A 21,640-nucleotide genomic window follows, 5' to 3' on the forward strand; every position below is an offset into this window, starting at 1 on the left:
AGCTCTGGTGCTAAGGGGACTGTTGCCACATGGAGGGGCACTTGCCCATGCGGGTGGTGATGCGGACTGAGATGCACTGCAACCCTGACTGTGTGGCTGCGTCTGGCTTCAGACCTGGCATTGTCACTCGGTCCCCTTCTGACTTCCTGCAGGCCACGTGCCCCCTGCCTCTGAATAGCTGAGGTCCCTTGGGATTCTCGTGCACTGGCTGCAGGTGTTCAGGGAACCCCTCTGCACAGCATGAGGGACTGCATACTGACCCGCCTCTCTGCTGTTGTTTTGAAAGACTGACCCCAAAGGTGTGTTCGTGCTGCCACCACATGGGGTGCAGGACCTGCATGTCGGTGTGAGGCCCCGCAGGGCAGGGAGCCGGTTCATCCACCTCAACCTGGTCGACGTGGACTACCACCAGCTGGTGGCCTCATGGCTCGTGTGCCTCTCCTGCCGCCCGCCTCTCATCTCCAAGGTCTGGAGGGGAACCTGCTGGGTCGTGTGTGGTGTGGGTGCTGTGTCACCTCGCTGTCTCCTGGTCCTGTGACCGAGTCTCCTCCGCAGTCTATGGCCTGGGGGTGGGGGCGGGGGTTGCTCCTGTACAGTGAGCCCCCTCGGCGGGTGTCTTGTCATGTCTATGGAGACATAGGTCGGGCTGTACGTGCAGAGCAGGCTGAGGAAGGCTGACACCCCTGCCCACACAGGCTTTCGAGATCACACTGGCTGCAGGGAAAGGCAGAGGCGCCAACAAGCGGATCACCTACACCAACCCTTACCCCTCCCAGAGGACCTATCACCTGTACAGCGACCACCCTGACCTGCTGCAGTTCAGAGAGGACTCCTTCCAGGTGCGGGAAGCGCTGCGTACAGGGTGTGCGCACTGCATGTGGGACACCCAGCCTCGGCATGTCCCAGGGGCCCCGAGGCACAGGGGTCTCCAGAGCCCCGGGAGGGGGCAGTGCTGATCTGCACCGGTGGTACTGGGAGTAGGGGCGGCCACCCCTCTCTCAGCAGTTCTGCCCATGCGGCTAGGGCCCCCACATCTGGGCACTGTCACAGGGCTTCTGGTGGCCAATTTACCCTGCAGTTTATCAGCGATTTTATTCGCAAGTGTCCTGCATGTTAGCCTTTTCTCTGTTGCAAGTATTTTAACGACAGTACAGCAGATGGCAGTCTGTCTGTCATTGGAAGGTGTTTCTTCAGCTGTGAATCTCCCCTGGGGCGTGGGCAGAGCAGCGGTGTCCTGTAACACGGGGAGGTTGTGTTCAGAACCTCAGGTGCCTGGCAGCAGTGGGGGCCAGAGCCTCGGTTTACCCTGCTCTGTCAGCCTGGGTTTGCATGTGTTGACCATGCTGGCATGGAGAGCAGGGCTGCAGTAGGGCTAGGATCTGATGCTTGCTTCCAGATTGGGGGAGGAGAGACCTACACCATCGGCCTGTGGTTCGCACCTCGGCAGAGCCCCGGGGAGGAGGAGATTCTGATTTACATCAATGACCACGAAGACAAAAATGAAGAAGCCTTCTGCGTCAAGGTCGTGTACCAGTAAAAGAGCAGCCGGAGGTGCTGGTGGGGCTTCCTGTCCTGGGGGCTCTGTAGCCTTTTGTCCCCTCGATGACCTGCTGGGGCTGCTGGTGAGCATGGCTGAGGGTGGTGTGCGCGCCGTGCCCCTGCCCAGTCCTCCTGCCCAAGTAAGCGCTGCCGTCACCAGCTGTGCCACGAGCCCCGCGGGCGTCCTCAGGGTACGAGGCTCGTTTCTTCTGCTGCACTCTGGCTGTTGTCACTGTCTATGACATGTTGATTTACTTTTTAGGAATATATATTTTATGAATCATCTTAAGTGATAAAATTATGTATTCTTACTGGATTTTGTACAAACATTATTTGCTATGCAATATTTTATATTGGTGTCCTTTCATATCTTTTTTTAAGTTACGTATGAAATACTAAACTTTTACCTGTTTTCTCTATTGATGGTTTTCTTGAGCGTTCTCTGTTGTTTTCACCCTTGTCAGATGCTCTGACATAACCAGGCATAAGCCCGGGTTTCCTTGGAGGACAGCATGGCTGAGGGACGGTGGGGTGGCCTCCCGGAGACTCGGCATGGGCCGTCCGAGGCGGGTGAGGTGCCTGCCCTCTATTGTCATGGCTCCCGTTGGTTCTGCCCTCCCCCGAAAGGACCCTTGTAATTACATTGGTCCCACCTGGAAAATCCAGGGTCACTGCTCCATCTCAAGGTCCTTACCTTAATCCCACCTGCAGAGTCCCCTTGTCACTCATTCACAGCTTCCAGGGATTAGGATGGGGACACCCTGGGCAGAGGCCTTTTGTCCACCAGAATCCCATTGGCCAGAACCCAGTCACATGGCTGCGCCTAGCTCCAAGAGGTCTGGGAACTGCCGTATCAGGGTGTTATTACGACTGAGCAAATGGGAACAGGTTTGGGGGGATGTTTAACCTTGGCCACAGCTGTTGGTGGAGAAGCTGAGAAGAGGCCTGGTAGCACTCTTGGAGACAGAGGACCGGGATGGAGGATGGAGCGTGGCCCAGAGGCAGAGTATTGTGAGGTTTTACAGCAAAAACTTCACTGTTAGTTCATTGCAGACTCGGATAAGAAGGGAGCGCGGTGCCTGAACACTGGTGGGTGGTGACCCAGGCTGTTCCTAATTCTGAGGTGATGAGAAGGTAGCAGAGTGGTGGCCAGCCATCCCAGTGTGCAGATGAGTAGCTGAAACTGCTGTGGAAGCAAGCCTGGGGTGGGTTGGAGGGGTGTCCCCTGGCACCATGAACTGAGGAGGCTTCCTGCAGTTAGGAGCAAGACCCAGGGCTCGGATGTGCTCAGACACGACTGAGCAGGCCCCGGAGAGATGGTCAGTGAGGCAGTGAGGCAGCCCAGTGGCCAGCTGCCATGTAGGTGAGAGGTGCCCCTGACTTAGACCTCGGTCCTGTCGGTGGGGTTGAAGAGTACATCCGTGCTGGAGCCAACCTGTTCCCCATGGCTTCTGCCTGTGTGCGGGTCCCTAGCCCTGCACTAGGGTGTGCTCCACAGAATGGCGTGGAGGAGAGATTCTGGGGAAAGTTCTTCACGTGTATTTATGGGTCTTTGTGCCATGTGACAACGTACCAAAGTTCATCTTTGCTGTTGTTTGGAGGCCTCACCTTGTATTTTCTTAAAGGGCGGCCTCTGAGTCTGCATACACAGGGCAAGAGTTGGGCCCACACCCTATGCCGGTCCAAGCACTGGTAGCCAGAACAAGGGCACCAGCTGCAAGACTGTGGGGACCCCTCCAGGCCTCTGTAGTGTCACCCTCTGAGCTCCATGTGGGGGTCACAAGGTCTTGTCACTCAACCACCACCATCTAGTGGCTCATCCATCCCGTCCCTTGTGTTCCTCTTGCCCATCAAGGTGCACGGGGGGAGATGGCATGCTCTGTTGGCCTTGCTTCATCGGTCTTCTGCTGTTTCTGTGAGGCCACGCGGCTCTAATTAAGTATCTTCAGACTTGCTGCCGCCTGTGACAGGTAGGGAGATGTGCTGGCAGAGTGCTGGGGTTTTATCCTACTAGATGACTTTAATGTTTATGGATATGATTATGAAACTGTTACATTCCATTTCTCTCCTGCTCCCTCACTGGGGAGGGTGATTGGGACCACTTTCTCCTCCTCTTGTAGAAAACCTCAGCCAGGCGCACATGCTGGGGGATCGATGGCTGGCCCGATGCAGGGTCTGTGCCAGGGGTGGGGCAGAGGGCCTCGGCCACAGGAGAATCAGGTGAGAGAGGCAGGAGGAGTCGGAGGGCCTGCTCGGCTTCGGGGTGGTGGCTGGTGGGAAGTCTAGAGCCCCCTGCTACAGAAGCAGCCCAGCGCTGCAATCATGGGGCCAGGGAGGGCAGACATGAAGGGAGCAGCTATGAGGGGTGGGCGGCAAGGGTGACCTCCCTGGGGGCAGCTGATGCTATGGTGATAGATGTGGGCTAGCTTCTCAAGAGAGCAGAGAAGGAGGTAGTCCTCTGTGGTGCTCCTGGAAGGTCTGCATACCCTGTGGATTGTGGGTGCATTTGGTGCTCCTTAGGGAGACCAGCTGTCCCTGAGGACCCCTCGCTCCCTGTTGTGTGTGGCCATGCCCTTCCTGTGCCCCTCGGTGCCTATGCTGTGTGGCTCCTGGTGGAAGGGCAGGATTTGGGTCTGTCTGCCTGGGGGCTAGGGTTTTAGGACGTAGGCTCCCTGTTTTCTGTGACTGGCTTCATAGGCTGGGCCGGGCTGAGCTAAGACCGCCCCGCCCCCCGACTATGCTCTCACACCTGCTGCATTGTTGAGCCCTGGCCAGAATGTCCTCCCCAAGGAGTTGCTGTGTTGGTCCCCGTCCTGGCTGAGACGCAGTGGGACGGAAAGGAGGGGGCAAGGACACCCGTTGGGAAGGGTGCCTGGGACCTTCCCCTCCCATCTCCTCCCATTCTGGATGCTTCTGAGAACTGGGAAGTCACCGGGTGGCCCCTTTTCTGAGGGAGGCAGATCCACAGGGAGCCTGTTTTGTCCTTGCACCCGGTGGGGCCGCAAGACCTTCCTTATCCCATGTCTCGGCTGTGAGACAGACTGTGCTGGGTCACGGGGGCCCTTCTGTGCTGGGTGCCCTGCTGGGGCACCACGGAAACCTGGCCAAGTCATCCTGACTATGCCTGTGAAACGTACCGTCATGCCACACTGGTGTCCCTCGGGACCCTGCTGTGTGGAGGCAGGAATGGTGGCACGACAGGAGGGTGCTGGGTGGCGGGTGCCCCTCCTGGACACACCCGGGCTAGCCCATGGGTGACTGGTTCACTGGAGCCCTGGGAGTTGGCCATAGCAGCAGGAAGCAGTGAGACAGATGCAATTGGCCAGAGCAACTATGCTCATTCACTTATTCATCACTGACTCCATTGTTCATTCATTCATTCTTTCACCCAACATGGACTGGTGGGTGCCCCTCTGTGTTGGGCACTGTGCAGGGGTCGGGGCAGGTGGTGCCAGAGATGGACATGGTCCCTGCCCCAGGTCAGGACCTGTCATCTTGTGGGGCTCAGACAATAAACATGGTGCATCCTATAGCGTCGGTCAGGTAGTGACAGTCTGAGGGGGAAGAGCTGCAAAGGGCATGAAGAAGGGATTTTCTGTTTTAGAAGGAGGCGGAGGCCTCTCTGAGGAGGTGATGTTGAGCAGAGCGAGGAATGAAATTGCGTAGGCAGGAGTGGAGGGTCTGGGCCAGCTCACAGGGGCCCATGGGCTGTGGGGAGGAGTCTGGATGTGGTTCTTGGTGATGGGGCTGGAGTGGACAGGTGCCCTGCCTGTGACCAGAACCTGGGGCTGAATTAGTGAGCTGCTTTACCCCCGGGCTGGCCCAGGGCCGCTGGAGCAAGCGCTGTGAGCATGGAAAGGTGGGCCTTCTCTCCTCTGTGAACCCCAAACGAGTTCTGAGCAGGTGCCCAGGATGAAGACTAGTGTTTGGGCTTCCGTTGCCAGTCGTGGGGTGCAGCTGGTGCTGCGACAGCCCGGGATTTACATGAGAAAGCCGCCCGCCTCGGGGATCTCCCGATAAGGAGCGGTTGCTTTCTTCCTGCACACAAAACCACACCATCTTTCAACAGGAACGTTATCATTTCCATCAAGGGCATTTTCGGGTGTTATTATATTTCTTCCCTCTGCTCCTCCTCCTCTTACCCCTGTTGAAAGCCACTTTTAACTAAATGGAGTCAAATGAAAGCCAGATTAGCTGCTTTGCTTTTCTCATGTCTGATAATGATTTAATGCTATGTTTGTCTCTATTTAGAAATAAATTAAAGCACCTTTAAAAATTGTTGCTTCAGGTTTTAAGAGGTTGGAGAAAACAGCCATTATGTTTCCTTAACAACCTTTTCTTCCTCCTCCTGCAGAGAGTTGAGGTCCATTTGTTGGCCTGACCCCCAATAATCTCAGCGTAGCAGTTTATTTTATTCGCCGAGAGCTTCACGGAGAGAGGGCAGAGTGAGGGAAGCAGCCTGCAGCCCGCCTCGAGGGGGTCCGGGTGGGTCCTGGGTCTGGACGGGTCCTGGGTCTGGACATGGGGGGGGGTCACACTGCCCTCGCCCCAGTGGACTGGCAATGAATTTTGAGGCCCTTCCTGCTGATGAAGAGGGCGGAGGAACACCACATATCCTGGAAACCTTGTTAGGTGGGATGCACCTGCTGGCAATGCTGCATGGGCCCTGTGACTTTGACCCTAAGGACCAGCCAGGTGTGAACTAGTCCACAGGAGGCCAGAGGGGCCTTCTCTCCATGTTGGGGGAGGCAGCACGCTGCTCCGGGGCCGTCAGGGAGGATGTGAAAGGCTGGACTGAGGAACTGTCGCTCCACCCGGGGAGGGGTGAATTGTGTGTTCCAAAATTCACATCCACCCAGGACTCAGCATGTGGATTTACTTGGGAATAGGGTCTTTGCAGCTGCCACGGAGGTCACGATGGGGATGGAATTATATTGGATTAGGGCCGTCCCTACATCCAGGGAGAGCGTCCTTACAGAGATAGAAAGGGACACACAGAGAAACTGGAAATGTGATGACAGAGGCAGGGAGGGGAGGGATCCGTCTACTGGCCGGGGTCCCCAGGATCGCTGGAAGGCTCCAGAATCCAGGACAGAGACATGCGACTGAATCTCCCCCCGGAGCCTCCGGAACCAGCCCTGTCTGCACCTGCAGTTCACATGTCCAGCCCCCAGAGCTGAAGGAGAATATGTTCATGGTGTTCCAGGCCACCGAGTCTGTGATAATATGTTGTGGTGGCCCTGGGAGATGAGCACAGAGGAATTCTGGTCGCATGCAGAACTGGGGGTCTTCAGGGTTCACAGAACTGGCAATCATACTTCTAGTTCTTTGGGAGCGTGGGGGACAGCATGCTGTAGAGCTAAGGAATGACCACCAGTGCAGTGCAGGGATCCTTGGGGAGACGCAGCAGCCTCCGCTTGTCTGTCATCCTGGTTTGTCAGCTGTCCTGAACCAATCTGGGCCTCAAGGTTCCGAAGACAAATTTCATTACAAGAATTCATCCTTGAAATAACCACACGCCAAAGTGATCTCCTCCATGGGAGGCAGCGTCGCTACGACATTTAAGGGAAAAGAATCCAAGGAGACTCCTTTCTTGTTCAAGTTCAGACAGGTAGGGAGACCAGGCTTGGGTCTGTGCCTTCCACCCCTCCACCCTGCTGCTGCCAACCACCACCTCCTGGCTGCTCTCTATGCTTGCACATGGCTCCTCTCTGCCAGGTGGGGGTCCTCGGTCTCCCCTCTGTGAGTGAGGTGGGTCCACTTACCAGTGCTGAGGAGAGGCTCAGGTATTTAGCTCTTAGGAGGAAAGTCAAGGTCTCTGTCCTCAAGTCCCATGTGGGTCTGATATGTCTAGGCTGAGCAGCTCTTCCTCGCAGGCCTCCTTGGGCTGTGAAGTATGAGTTGAATCCCAGCTGAGAGTCCTGACCCAATGCCCCTTTGGGGCAGCCACCCCCCCCCCTCCCCCCCGAGAGTGAGAGCTGAGCATGTAGGGAAGGCCTGCCCACAGCTCCCAGCCTGGATGCTGCCTTTCCTGAGTCCCCCAAGTCCTTGTACAACTGTGACCAGTGGGTCCCCAAGAACAAAATGCAGCCAGCTGCCACTTTACCCCAGGCCTCTGTGACAGCTTCCTCTCTGTCCTGGACCAGCTGCTCTGCTTTCGGAACTCCTGGCAAAACCAAACCACCAAACTCCTGGCCTCATTCACTCAACAACTGACAAATGTGCAGAGCCCAGCCTCCATCTGTGCCTCTTTGGGACTCACACCAGCCTGGGCCTGGAAAGCCCCGCGGACATCCTGTTTCACAGGCTGGGCCCATGAGGCTGAGGCCCAGGTCAGCCGCCCAGGCCCACGTCCTGGCTCCTTCCCCCTAGTGCTGGGTTACAGTGGAATGCATGGTGCTGGTGGCTGGAAGACGTGGGAGGGGAAGGAGGGCCTCCTTGATGTCACCTGGTGATGAGCACAGCACCTTCCAGCTCCGTTTGGCGCTCTGGACCTTTCAGACTGCCACCCATGACCCCGCTTCGGGTCCTGCTGGTAGGTTGGGGACCCCCCACTCAGTAGGCCCGGCCCCTACCTGTTCCTGTCTCTGGGCTTCCTTCCTGGTGTCTGACCCTCACTGGGGGTCTTGATACAAGTAGCGTCAGGCTGGCCTCAGGGTGGGCAGGAGCCTCTCTCCCTCCAGCTGCTTTGTCCCCTACTCCTAGTGACAGGCATGCTTGGCTGCTTGGCTGTGCACCGAAGGACCTGGATGTGGGGGCACCCTCACTGGTCCCTGTTCCCCCCTCCCCCATTGGTATTCTGCTCTCTCCTCCCACACAGGCCCCCGCCCTAATTCTTCTCTCTCTCCGTGAAGACCTCTGGTTCTGGGGCTCTCTCGCCTCAACATTTGTTGTCTCTGCCTCTCTGGCCTGGCCTATCTCTGTCCTGGCCCCTCCCAGCCACAGACCCCACTCTCCCCACCACCACTGTGGTTAGAGCCCCTTTCCTGGCCTGGGAGTCAGGCTGCTGCAGTACTGGGTATGGCAGGGAGCTGGCTGAGAATGTTGTAGGAACTTGCTGTATGGACCAGATATGGCGAACTGAGGTTCTGAGGCTCCATCCACTCAGCCTTGGGGCTGTGACCAGGGCCTACCTTCTGCTCCCACCCCCAGGCTGACCTTTCTATGGAGCCAGACCCCAGGGTCCAGGAGGAAACTGACCGGCCAGTCTCTCTGTGTTCTGTCCTGCATCCTGTGTCCTGGGGAGGCCCTGCTGGGACCAGTCTCCATCATGCGCTGGCTGCCATACTTGGTCATTTACTGGGCCTCTGCAGCCTTCTTGACACTCACTGGTTCTAGCTCGAAGCCCCCTTGTTCCGTTCCCATAGCTCTAAGCTGACATGGCTGTGACTTGTGGCCCCGGGGCCACTGGGAATTCAGAGTCCCTGTCTCTTTAGAGTTAGCCCAGGCCTGTGAATCCAGCCTCAGGAAAGATGTTCGTGCCTGCCCACCAGTGCCACAGTGGCCCTGCTCCTGGCTGCCCCTAAGGCCGGTGCATATAGGCAGGTTCCGAGTCAGAGGAGCAGCCTGGAGCAGGGTGGAGGAGGGACAGCTTGACTGTTGCTTTGGACACAGTCTGCACAGGCGCTTTGGGGATGAAGGAGCTCCTGTGATGTGTGCACAGTGCTGTGCCCAGCATGAGATGGGGACCGGCTGGGTGGGCGGGGTCAGCATGTGGCAGGGGCCATGTAGGAGGAGAGGACACCAGTCCCTGTCACAGGTTGTGGGGGGAGGGGGGATGGGAGGGAGGGGTTGGCTAGGCCTTCCAGAATACTAGCTGCACTTCCCAGGCACCCCCAGCCCTGGGGAGGGGGCGCTGCTCCGGGTTTGGTCCTCCAGGACCCTGGGGCCCCCCCGAGGTTGGGCAGCCTGTGTCAGGTCTCATAGAGAGAAGGTGTTTGGACCCGAGCTAGGTGAACCCTATGGCCCATCTCAGGGGGCTCCTCATACAGTGCCTTCGCCCCGGCGGGGAGCAAGGGGGGCCCGGCACCTCCCCGCAGGCCAGGGCACTGCTGCTGGGCTTTGAGGAGGCAGGTTCATGCAGGGTGAGTTCTGTCCGTCACCTGCAATAACCCATTGTGAAAGGAAGCTGGGAAAACAGAGACAAAATCGATGAGGATTTGGAAACAGGCACTGCTAGAAATCGTTTTATTTCCCGAAGCAGCATGGCCTGGAAGAGATCTGAAGTCTTGGTCCCGAGGGAGGCCTGGGACAAATGGGAGAGAGAGGCCTGGTCCCGGGAAGCAGCCGCGCCCCCTCCCCAGTCTCTCCCTGACCCCTCTGGATCCACCCCCACAGTGGACAGGGAGGGGCAGTGCTCAGACTGGGAGGGCGCTGCTGCACGTGTCACAGGCGGGGAGGGGGCGCTCCAGGGGAGTGGATGGTAAGCTGTGAGGATGGGATGCCCTCGGTGCCTGCAAATGTCCCTGGGCACGTGGCCCTGCAGGCCAGGAAGTGACCAGGCATGACTCTACTGGGAGGCCATGTAGGTTGGTTGGTTCATTCACTCTTTCATTCATTCATTCACTCACTCAATCCACAGCTGCATCTCGGGATCCCCAGGCAGCATCCGTCTGTCCAGGCACTCCGACCTATCTCCACATCCCGGGAACACAGCCGGGTCACTGCTGCTCGCTTGCAGTCCCTGAGGTCAGTGCACTGATGGACGGGAGCCCTGGGTTCCTGGGGCTTAGGCAGAGGGCAGCCCTGGTCTGCCTGGAGTGCTGGTTGGAGCCACTCACTGCTCTTCCCATCTGCACCCAAACCCTCTCTGGGCTTGGGGAGATTTATGCCCCAAGGGGATCAGTGTCGCTGGGTTTTATGGTGCATTAAGCTGACAAGCAGGCATCCACGTCAGGGCCCAGGCTGGGTGCCTCTGTTGCTTCATGGATGGGAACGACAGCCAGTATTTCTGAAATGAATTCTGTAAAGACCACAGTAGTATATCAATGGTCCTACACAGGGTTATTAAAGCAGGTTAACTGAATAATTTTCCTAGAATAATAATGTTTCCTAAGGATTATGAATGAGTCTTGGTCTTTGCTTGGCGCCATGAGCCAGAAATGTCCAAGGGTGGCTCCCTGTCGCTGTGTGAGTCTGCAGGGCCTGTGAGGATCCCGTGGGAAACGAAAACTGATGCAGGTACTGGAGGCACACTGACAGGGTCACGTGGAGACTAAAGGCAATTTCCAGGTGCTGCGTCACAGATGCCTTTCAGATACCCCATGCACAACAGCTGCAGAAGTGGGCGATGCCTGGGGCTGCGATATAGAGGGTCTGAACAGGGAGGCTGGCTTTAGCTAGGGGCCTGGGGACTTCTGGGGCTCATATTAGCTTCCCCCACTGTGCAGAGGCAGGAGCTGGGGGGAGATGCCTGGAGGGGCTCTGCTGCCTGCACCCCAGGTGGAGGGAGGGGCTGAGTCAGGTGCCTAGCACCTATAGGAGACATTAGCCGGCCAGGGTGGGAGGTTTAAAGGACCCTATCCTTTGAGGATGTGTACCTGGCCCTGGGGGACCTCAGACCCCGGTCAGTGAGAGGCTACCTCAGGGAGCCTGTGGCTCTGAGCCACCCCTCCGTGCAGGAGGAAAGTCCACCAGTCATTGTCAGGCCCAGGCTGGATGCTTGCTTGTGGTAGGGACACTCCTGCCCCATCTCATGTGGCCACGCAGCAACATGGGACCTCGTGCGTACTTGGTTTAATGCTCTGTTGTTGGAAATTAGGAACAACTTTTCAGCAAGGGGCCCTGCAAAGTATGTAGCGGGTCGAGTCACTCCTCTGGGTGGGGGTGGAGCTTCCCCAGGGAGGGGCTCTGAACCTCTGAGGGGAGAGTTTGGGAGGAGCCCTGGGCCTGTGCAGCTCAGCCTGTCCCCACTGCCCTCTCTCCTCGGGGCTTGCTGGTGTGCGGCGAGCCTGCATGCTGGTGTGCATGCCCCTACCTGTGACAGGTGGGCAGTTCTACCCCAGTCACGGTGGGGGGTGTCAGGAAGCCGGTGTTGCCTCACACCTAAGCTACTGTCTGTGGACTCCCTTCCTGGGCAGAAACCTGCTGTCTCTGTCAGCCCCATGCTCCCTTTATCCCACTTGCTTCAGAGCGTGGTGGGTGTAAGGGTGTGAGAGGCAGCTTCAAGCTATACTAATGCTGCAAAACAAACATCTCCCGAGCTCAGTAGCTGACGACAGCAATGCTGCTTTTTTGCTCCTGAATTTCTGGTTGCAGTGGCTGTGGTGGCTCTGCTTTAGGCTGCAGGACAGGGTCAGCCTGGCCCTGTAGGAATCTCGTGCTGGGACCAGTGGCCTCCCAGGGCCTGTTCTCCACGGTGGCAGAAGCACAGAGGGCAAGTCAGAGCACCAGGCATGTGATCACTGGGCTCACACCACACCTGCTCACACTCTGTGGACCAGGGCAAGCCCCATGGCAGAGGACATGATGGTGGGGTCCCGCTGTGAGGATGGAGGTGGGAGTTTGGGCAGTAATTCAGTGTGCCCCTGGGGTCTTGTGTGGTGACCCCCTCAAGTGCCAGCAGGAGACTCAAGATTGGGTTCTCAGAAGATCCTTGAACCCTGGGGTCAGCTGACTAGTGAGTCGAGTCCTGGAAGATGAGCTGTGTGGGGCTGCTGGTGGAGCAGGACTCTTGCCGTGGAGACTTTGGTTGGACAGTGTGGCTCGCAGTGCTGGTTTTGGTCAGGGCCCTACAGGGAAACTTGTGGTGCCCCTAGAAGGGATGCTCTGTGCTTGGGACTAAGGGGACAGAGTAAGGCATGCCCCTGCTCAGTGCTGCTTGTGAGCGGTGGGTGAGACAGATGTGCCCTGGACGTGTGCCTGTGGTGCTGCAGGGGAGCATGTGGCTATGGGAACCCACACAGGGGCTGCTTGCCTGGCAGGGGTCTTCCCAGAGGAGAAAAGCCTGCACTGAGACTGAAAATTGGTGAGACTGAGGCTGAGATTGGTGTGTGCGTGGGAAAGAGTGTTCCAGGTGGAGGGCCGGGTGAGTGAATTCAATCCCAGGGATGGGGGATGGGTGAGACGCCAAGTTGCCATGTGGGGCTCTCGGGATCCGGTGGGGAGATCACGGTGGGGCCTGACCCTCCATGCACCGCAGGAAGGCCCCGGGAAGCTGGCTGTGTCCCAGGTCGGAGAGGCCTGGGGTCTGCGGGGCAGGGGGCAGGCGTGAGGATCCCCACTCTGCCACCTACAGGGGCACCGCAGGTCTGGAGCAGAGGAGGGACTGGCTCTGGGGGCTCCGCTACTCCTGGGGGACTGGGGGCGGCGTTCCCTACAGTCGGCTTCCTGCACAACTTCAGGCCACCTTAGTGGCCTCATTAAGGCCCTCGCTGATTCAGCCTGGGCCAGATACATAAAGTGATAATGTGACAGCTTTAATTAGAGAGGCCTTTTCTTCATAAATATATGTGCCAGTTAATGAGCAGTGGGAAGGAGGCTGGGTTTGCAGCCGTTGCCAGCCATGAATCGTGTGCGCAGGAAGAAGCAAGGCGACACTCCCTTGAGGCCTGTGCCCTCCCGCAACCCACCTCCACCTGGAGTCCCAGGGCCGAGGACTCACTGCAGAATCCGGGCCTCGGAGTCCCCGGGCTCCCAGGCAGGGGCCCCTCCTGAGACCCAGTGGGCTCTCAACCTCCAGGAAGGGAGCGAGTGGGTTGGTGGGAGCCAGCTTAGCCCCATTGGGTCCTGCCCTGCCTGGGCCTGGACGCCTGGGGAGCAGGGCCCGGCCCAACCCTGCCTCAGGGTGCTGGGCACTGAGCTTGGGGCTGTTGATGTCACCCAAGCTAGGGGTAGTGAGGCCACAGTCTGGGCCTGAGGCCCCTCTGGTGGTGGGCATCTCAGCCCGGACCCCTTCCTGCCAGGCCCAGCACAGTCCCACCTGGAGCTGCGGGGAGGCCCAGGGACCACAGTCCCCCACCCCACGTCCTGTGCAGGAGGCTCACACACACCTGTCAGGACCCCGGGCAAGCCTGTTAGTCTGTCCTCACCGCACTGGCTCCAGCTGAGCAGTGAACTTTCTACAGTGCCCAGGTGCAGCCTAATGAGGCCCACGTCCCGGAGCACCTGGATCCATCAACAGATAATTGGGATGGCTCATCCATACAGCAGGATGCTGATTAGCCACGAAGAGGGATGAAGAGCTCACGCACCCTGTGACACAGCGCTGGGTGAAAAGCAGCCAGACCCAAAGGGCCGTATATCATCTGATCCCTCTTACTTCAATATCCAGAGGAGGCAAATCCCCAGAGAGAGAAAGAGGATTTGTGTGGTTGCCTAGAATGTGAGGGAGGTGGGATTGCTGCCAATGCCTCCTTTTAGGGGATCCAATGTTCTGGAACTGGGTACAAGTGATGTTGTGCAACACTGTGAATGTACCAAAACCCACCAAACCCTTTAAAAGGGTGAGTTTCACGTCTGTGAATTCTGTTAAGAGAAATGGAGCAAGGGTGGGGGGTGGAGACCTTACCTGGCCCATGGAGATGTTCTGGTAGGAAGGCGAGGACGCTGGGCCTGAGCCTGGCAGCACCGGCGTTGACCTTGGCCAAGAGGGGTCCTGGCTGAGATCCCTGTGGTCATAGCCCCCAGAATGCAATTCAGTGGACAGACTGCAGGGCAGCAGCCCCAGAGGCCTGGCGCATCCCTACCGCCTCACGCCCAGGTTGGACCTGTGGACATGTGCCACCTGCAGAGTGCAGGGACCAGGCAGCTTGACTGGGGGAAGCTGAAGCTTCCCATGGGCACCAGCCTAGAAGGAGTTAGTGTGACCTTTGCTCTGCTCAGGCTGGCTCAGGACATTGTCCCCGGTGATGGTGATGACTCAATGCTCACATCACTCCCAGCTATGGCTTGCCTGTCTTGTCATTGTCCTACTATCTCCTCCCCAGCAGGAGGAAAATTAGCTTCCTGCGAGTATGAAATGAAGCATGGGCAGGACAGTCACCCCTGCCTCCCTGGGTGGGTGGGATGGGGGTCTCTGGGCTCATCCACCCTGGAGTTCCATTGGTGGGCTCTGCATCCCCAGTGCCAGGGCCTGGTGCTCAGAGCCTCTGGTAAACGTCCCCCTGGCTGTGTCCAGCCCAGCCACCCATGTCCGTATCCCTGCAGAGGTACATCAGTGGTTCAGACTTAATAAAACAGAATGGGGTGGGTTTGACTCTGGCCTGCTTCTGAAGAGAATTTTTCTAATTTTTTTTTTTTATTGCTCCAGCATGAGCAGGGAAGTTGTAAAGCGTAGCTTCCTCTCGGCTTCCCAGGTACCTCCTCGTGTGACCAGTTAGGATGGCACTAGCGGCACTGTCCTGCTCTTGGAAGCCAACGATGAAGCAAGGTAGTGAGGCAAGCACCACCGGTCGGCCCTGAGGGGCTCCTTGGGTGTGTGTGTGTCATTCTCTGGGTGAGAAGCTTCACCCTCTAAACTGCTAACTTTTGGATTTCATGGGTCAATAAAAATAATTTAAAAAAGTATCAGAGAAGCAGTTTAGAATTTCCGACTTGCTATTTGCTAAGTAAGGGCGTTGAAAGGATTCCTTCTAAACCTGAACGACTCCAGTCGCCCCCATTTCATCAAAGGAAGAACATGTAAATGCTCAGAACAAGGAAGGATACACTCGAGAAAGGGCTGTCCTGTAAATGGGATACGCTAATGGGAATGGAGAACTGTCCTCGTCGGCAGCTGTCACAATGCTGCAGGTGGGGGCCTTGCTGACAGCAGACCTGCATCTCTCATGCTCTGGAGGCTGGAAATCCGAGGTCAAGGCCTGGACTGATTGGGTGTCTGGAGGGGGGGGGGAGCTCTCTGGGGTCCCTTCATAAGGGTGGTAGTCCTGCCATGGAGCCCTTCCTTGTGACCTTGTCACCTCCCAGAGGCCCTGCCTCCTGACACCCTCACTTTGGGGGTTTGGTTTCAACACTCTAATTTGCGGGGGGCACAGTGTTCACGTTACAGCACCTCCATTTCTTGGAGGACCGGGGGCGGATACCTCACCACCGATGGGCCTTGGTGCTCCACCTAGGGTAGGCAAATCCTCTGCCCTAAGGCTCCTCCAGTTCCTGGAAGGTGCTGGAAGGGAGGAAGAGCAATGGAGGTGGAGGCAAAGGAGGGCCAGGGATCTAAGGCATTCCTGCTCCCAGCCTGGCAGGTGGGTGAGGCTGGAGCAGAGCCACGTCTGGGCTACCATGGCCCTTGCCCCTTCCCTGCTGGCCATGGTGCAGAGGGAGCCCCAGGGAGCCTGAGGGCCAATGGAGGGGTTGAGGAGGGAGGAGGGTGCTGCAGGGCTCTCCAGGGCTTCTGCAGGCTGCGGAGAACAGAGCTGTCCTCTCTGGTTCAGGAAGCCAATCAATGTTGTGTGTGACCTCAGCCTGTTTTCTGCCCTGGTGCTGGAAGGTGTGGGGCCAGACCTGGCTTTCTGGGCCCCAGGCTGGCTGCAGCCCCCAGGGGAAAATGAGACGTCAAACATGGTCAATGAGGAATCTGGCTTCCCTGGGCCAAGCTCTTAGCTGGAGTGGGGGTGGCGGTGAGGGTAGGGGGGGCTTGAAGCCTGCTCACGCTGACCAACAGCCCGGCTGAACTCACAGCCACTAGAGGCCTGATCAATACTGCATCTCAGGTCGCTATGCTCAGCTGCCTGGGAGGAGGAAAGGGAGGAGGGAGAGCCAGGTGCTTAGGGATCCTCTCCTAAGCAAGTGGAGGGAAGGTGAAGGGCAGATCTTTCCAGAAAGTGGCTCAACAGAAGGAGACCTCACTGGAGCCTTGGAAGGTTTGTACTGACCAGAGGAAGGGATACCGGTCCCAGGAGGAAGCTGAGGCTTTCCTTAAAAATGTTTGGGAGGCGTTGAAAGCCAGGAAGCAGAGGGCATGGCGAAGAAAGCTCCAGTAAGTGGAGGCCGGAGCTGGTGGGAGGCGTGCGTGTGAGAACTGGATTGTGCATGGGCCGCGGTGGTGGGGCCCTACCCTGTGTGAGACTTGGGGACCCAAGGGCCAGGGTGGTGAATGCTGCTTGGCTCCCTCCCCTGGGCTCTGCTGCCCATTCCCCTGGCCCCCAACTCACGGCCAGGGACTGATCCAGCCCCCCGTGAGCAGACAGGACAGTGGGTCCCCACAGAAGGGGACAGGTCTGCCAGGAGGAACCAGGCTGCGCCAGTCGGTAACATCCTGCCCCTGCTGAGAGCTCCCCGAGGCTCTGGCAACTGCCTGTGGCCAGTCAGGGAGTCTGAGCAAGTGGGTTCGGGCTGCCGAGAGGACGGGGCTTGGACTCAACTCAGCTGCTGCCCAGAGCCCAGCAGCCCCTGGGGTTGGAGATGGAGCTGAGAGCCCGGGACACTGTGTTGGGGGTCCCAGGGCAGAGGCAGGCTGCCTTTCCGCGTGGTGGATCCCGCCTCCTCCCCTGGACAATTCAGTCTCTGTTCTTTTTGCAAAGGCTCCTCTGTCTCCTGGAAAGCTGTGGTCCATACTTCCAGGGGTGCCCCCATCTCGGTGGCCAGCTGACCTCCACAGCCCAGCCCGGGCGGCCACAGGCTTTCTGAGAAGAGAAGAGCAGAGGCGCTCCCTGCCCCGGTGGGGAACTGTGACCACTGGCCCTGGAGGCCCTTCCCCGCAGCAGAGGCCAGGTGTCCCCGCTGCTGCATCGAGCCGGTGTGCACGCGTCCTGTCCTCGGAGAGCTGACCTTTCCTGGAGCGCCACCTACGGGAAGCCCTGCTCCCAGGGTGACACGGCTGCTCCCTTCAGTCACCGAGTCTCCCGTGTCAGGTGCCACTCTAGGGCCTGGACGTAGGGGACACCGCAGATGGAAGGTCCTATCCCCACGGAGCTTACATCCATCCCAGTGACTACCATGGGTGCCCTGCCTCCACGTCCCTCCTCCTCACCCCCGGCCTCATCATCGTGAGCTCACAGCCCGAGACGCAGCTTGGCGATGCCCACGCCGAGTGGGACTCAGGGCTGGGCTGCACGGAAGAAAGTGAACTGCTAAGTGTTGGCAGGAAGAAGCAGGCAGTTGCTTCTAAACTTGGGGCTCTGCAAGCCAAGCTTTGGCTTGGCGTGCCTTCAGGCATTCTTCCTTCCCAAAGGTTTGGTTAAAAAAAAAGTTAGTGACACTTGCTAAAGAGCAAAGTGAGGCAGACTTTATTCCGGGGTGGTGGCGGGGGTGGAAGGGTAAAGGGTGGACACCATGACAGGTGTGGGGACCACTGCGTGGGGCTTGGTGGTGGCGGGGAGGTTGGGCTCAAATCCAAGCACAAAACAGCCAAGTGGGGATTTGTGGCCATGGAGCAGGGTGGGGGGAGGCGGAGGACGGGAAATCACCGCAGCAAACAGCAGAAGTGAATCCACCTGACCGGCTTTTTGGCTGAGGCTGGGCCAGGCGGTCACACAGGCCCTGGGAATGGTGGGCGCTGAGGGACCCGTTAGGTGTGGGGCATTCTGGCTAAATTTGGACAGTGGGCAAATTTGGACAGAAGGTCCGGTCCAAGGCCTGGTTGAAAAGGACTCAGGGGAGCCTGCAGAGTTTGGTGAAAGAGAGAATCTGTCAGGTTAACAAAATAATCATTGTCCAGGAGGCGTTAAGACCTTCTTCCTGTCCTTTGTACCTCAGGGTGACTGAGGCCATCCCCTCATCATTGATTGTGGACTTGGGGTATGGTGTGGGGACACCCCTTCTTTCTCTCCACCAGCGGTTGGTTTCTGAGGGTTCTGGCTCAGTTATGGGTTGAGTCTGTGATTTGGGGAAGAAAGCAATCTAATTGGCTCAATCAGACATCATACACGATTCATCACAGGCCAGGTGGGAGCCGGGAGGCAGAGGGACAAGGCTGGGGTACTGTTTTCACTTGCTAGGCATGTTTGTGGGGGTGGGGGTAGGTCAGGAGGGGGCAGGGGGTGAGGTGGTTCAGGAGCGGGGAGGAGGCCTATGCTAGAGTTGGAACAAGCGGGACACACTGGGTGATGCCCCACTTCCTATGGGCTAGGCATTGGTCCTTGTGAGGCCTGGTGTTTCCTCTCTTGGGGTGGTGAGCCAAAGCCTGGACAGGGGGTGGGTGATGGGGTAGTGGGGGAGGCCCACCAGAAAAGCCCTCAAAGCTCAGGTGCCTCCTCCTCGTTGCCCCCACTGGGACAATCCCAGTGACTCTGGCAAACGTGCTGACACAATGTCCAGTACTGCCCTTTTGAGTTCTCAGTGACAAGGGTGCCACCTGGAGGGAGGTGTCAGCAGGGCAGGGGGCCCAGGATGGGCCATATCAACATTCTGAAGTGCTTGGGCTGACCCATCTTGTTCTCCGACACGGACTGGGTGTCCAAGGGTTCAGTTCACTTCCAACACTGACTTCCTGGGATCAGACCCCACAGTCTAGGAGGCCAGTCCCACAGTCCCAGAGACTGCCCTCTCTTTCAGATGCTAGTCATGTGGCCCGAACCACCTGTACTTCTGATTGACTATAAATTGGGGGTTCCCACAACCCCCTCCTCAGGTTTGATAATTTACTTCAAGAGCTCCCCAAATGAGGAAAGCACTTTCCATAGAGTTGACTCGTTTGTCATAAAGGACACAGCTCGGAAGAGATGCATACGGCAAGGTGGGGTGGGGACGTAGACACCACCCTCCTAGCATGTGTTCCCCAGCTTGGAAGATCTCAAAACCTCATCATTTAAGGTTTTTATGGAGATTCCATTATGGAGGCATGGTTGATTAGATCACTGATCACTGGTGATTGAACTCCATTCCTACCCCCTTCCCAAGGTCAGGGGGTGAGGTTGAAAGTTCCAACCTTCCAATCCCTGGCTTGGTTCCCCTGACAACCAGCCTCCAGCCAGGAGCTACTAGAGGTCCATCAAGAGTCACCTCTTTAGCATAAACACCTGTAGGGTGAAGAGGGGGTTCATCATGAATCACAAAAGATGCCTGTCTCATGCAGGAAATTTCAAGTGATGCCACAACCAGTTAAAATGTCCTTCTGCTGTCCAGTGGCCCAGGATCCCTAGCATCACCTGAGCCATGAACTCTTGTCGTGCTGTGTTGTGGCATTTGTGTCTGTGTGGGCCTGTGGGATTTCTGTTCACATCCTCGGAGCCCCAGGGTAACCTGAGGCAGTCCTCTTTGGGGATGGAGGCCCATCTGTAATGTGATCATGTTGGATGTTTCCACGTGCCAGGCCCTGTTACCATTGCTTCTAGGAAAACCTAGAATTTTGTCATTGTGGGTGTGGCTTAGCCACAAGCCATCTCAATATTGATTCATCCAGGATTATTCCCTGGAAGGGCTTGTATGAGGTTAGCTTAGTCTTGACAGGTGCATGCACCCCTGATCCTCTCTGGGACAATCTGAAGGTCACTGTGGGGGAAGGCGTTAAAATCTTCCTTCTCTCTGAGCAGCAGCTCCCAATCCGCACATCTCCAGGGACTGGAGCCCAGGTAGCAAAGTAACCCTGCGGAAGCTTCCCCTCTGCCCACGTGTAGCTTTGCCAGCTCTGGGATGCCAGGAGTGCCCTTGACACCTCCGAGCCTTACTCCCTCTTGTGGGACCCATGGAAAAAGAGACCGACAGCCTCGGATCCTGGTGTAAAGGAGTGGGGAAATCCCTAACATGGGTCCCTCAGCCCAGGTAATGGCTCTTATTCTTTGTACTGTCACCGACCGCAGGCCGGGGTCTGTCTGCCTTGCTCTCTGCTGGGCCTGCGGTGCTTGGAGACGGCCTGGCTTGTTACCAGCAGCCCCAGCAGTGCGCTCCAACCCGGGCACTGCTGAGTGAGGACGGATGTATCTTTCAGGCTTCTCTGCGGACGCACTTGGAAAGGCCCTCACTGGGTCGGGGCTCTGGTTCCCAGGCAGGGGCAAGCTGTTGGTGCTGAGGCCCTGTTCAAAGCGTGGGACTTGGTGGAGTGGGAGGGAGGATTTCCCAGCTAGCAGCTGATGGTGGCGCTGTTGGCTCACACCAGGCACTGGGCCAGCAGCTCTGCAGCCTCCTGGGCGAGGCCGGGGCCAGCGAGGGAGGGGTGGAGGATAGGGCCGCAGGTTGGGCAGCCAGTCCTCTTCCAGACAGCCGTGCAGGTTTCCTGGACCGAGTCCACTACTGAGTTTTGTTGAGGTCTCTGGCTTTCCTCGGTGGTGGAGAGGACAGTGGCTGGACAGTGGACAGGGGTGGGCCTGGGGGTCAGGGAGGGTCGCAGGGATGGAACAGTTGGGCAGCCCTGGCGAGGGAGCCAGCATCTCTGGCCTTGTCCATCCCCCAACCTCCTGGCTTCTCTGGAGACTTGCAGTCCTCCTTCTGCTGGCTTCCTGGCACCCTGGGGACATGCTCTCTGTAGCTGGGAAGGGGGTGTGCAGCCAGCAGCTGATGGGTGGGGAGGGCAGCTGGTCAGGTCAGCCAGCAGCTGTCATTTAACAATTGGCCCAGCCCAGCCCTGGATGGTCTGACCTCCATACCCCATTCCTGAGACAGTAACTGCAGTTGTCAGAAAGGCTGTTGTTGGGCTATACTGTCTCCTGCCAGGACCTTCCTGGAGCCCTAGGGGGCCCCTCAGTCTTCCCTAGAAACAAGACTTGATGCTCTGCTGGCTGCATGCCTGACATCCTTCCAGGCTTCTGACCCATGCTGGGACTGTTTTGTAAGTTGATAGGAATTCAACAAATAGGAATGGAAGCCCTCCCGTGGCCAGTACCATGTTGGCACTTAGCTCTCTGTGGAGAGGCTGAGTGATTAACTGCTCACTAGGAGCTGAGAGATGGGGCTTGGGCCTGAACACTGATACAGGCTAGTAACCTTGGACCAATGGCTTTTTCTCTCTAGGCTTTGGTATGGTCATCTGGGCAATGGGAGACTTGAACAAGTTTCAGTTCCTTTCTGCCCGCGGTTTCTGTTCCCCTTGTTAAGTTCCCTAATTTTACTAGTTACCTGGGCCTCCTGCCTAACATTTTCTGTAATGTTTCCTGGTCATCTGGCCTAAGAGTCCATCCCTATCCTTGGGACCTCATCTTCCCCCTGCTTCATTATTATCATCACTATCATCACCACCATCATCATCGTCATCATTCTCATCACCATAATCATCACCACCATCACCACCACC

The 21,640-nt window shown here is 57.5% G+C and overlaps 1 protein-coding gene across 12 annotated transcripts in view; it reads left to right on the forward strand.

Annotated features, from left to right (window-relative positions):
- Window positions 1–15,014, forward strand: part of NPHP4 (nephrocystin 4) — a 129,951-nt gene extending 114,937 nt beyond the window's left edge. For 10 of the 12 annotated variants that reach the window (XM_077891448.1, XM_077891450.1, XM_077891451.1 and 7 more), the window contains 3 exons: window positions 287–466; window positions 696–839; window positions 1,397–1,958. In XM_077891448.1, coding sequence (XP_077747574.1) covers window positions 287–466; window positions 696–839; window positions 1,397–1,537 — 465 coding nt within the window. In that variant the 3' untranslated portion in view covers window positions 1,538–1,958. Of the gene's footprint in view, window positions 1–286; window positions 467–695; window positions 840–1,396; window positions 1,959–10,120; window positions 10,228–13,604; window positions 13,983–14,788 lie in introns of those variants that run through there. The other 2 variants (XR_013376187.1, XR_013376188.1) reach the window with 2 other exon arrangements.
- Window positions 15,015–21,640: the final 6,626 nt, after the last annotated feature.

Source organism: Canis aureus, chromosome 3 (assembly GCF_053574225.1).
Source record: "Canis aureus isolate CA01 chromosome 3, VMU_Caureus_v.1.0, whole genome shotgun sequence".
NCBI classification, from domain to species: Eukaryota; Metazoa; Chordata; class Mammalia; order Carnivora; family Canidae; genus Canis; species Canis aureus.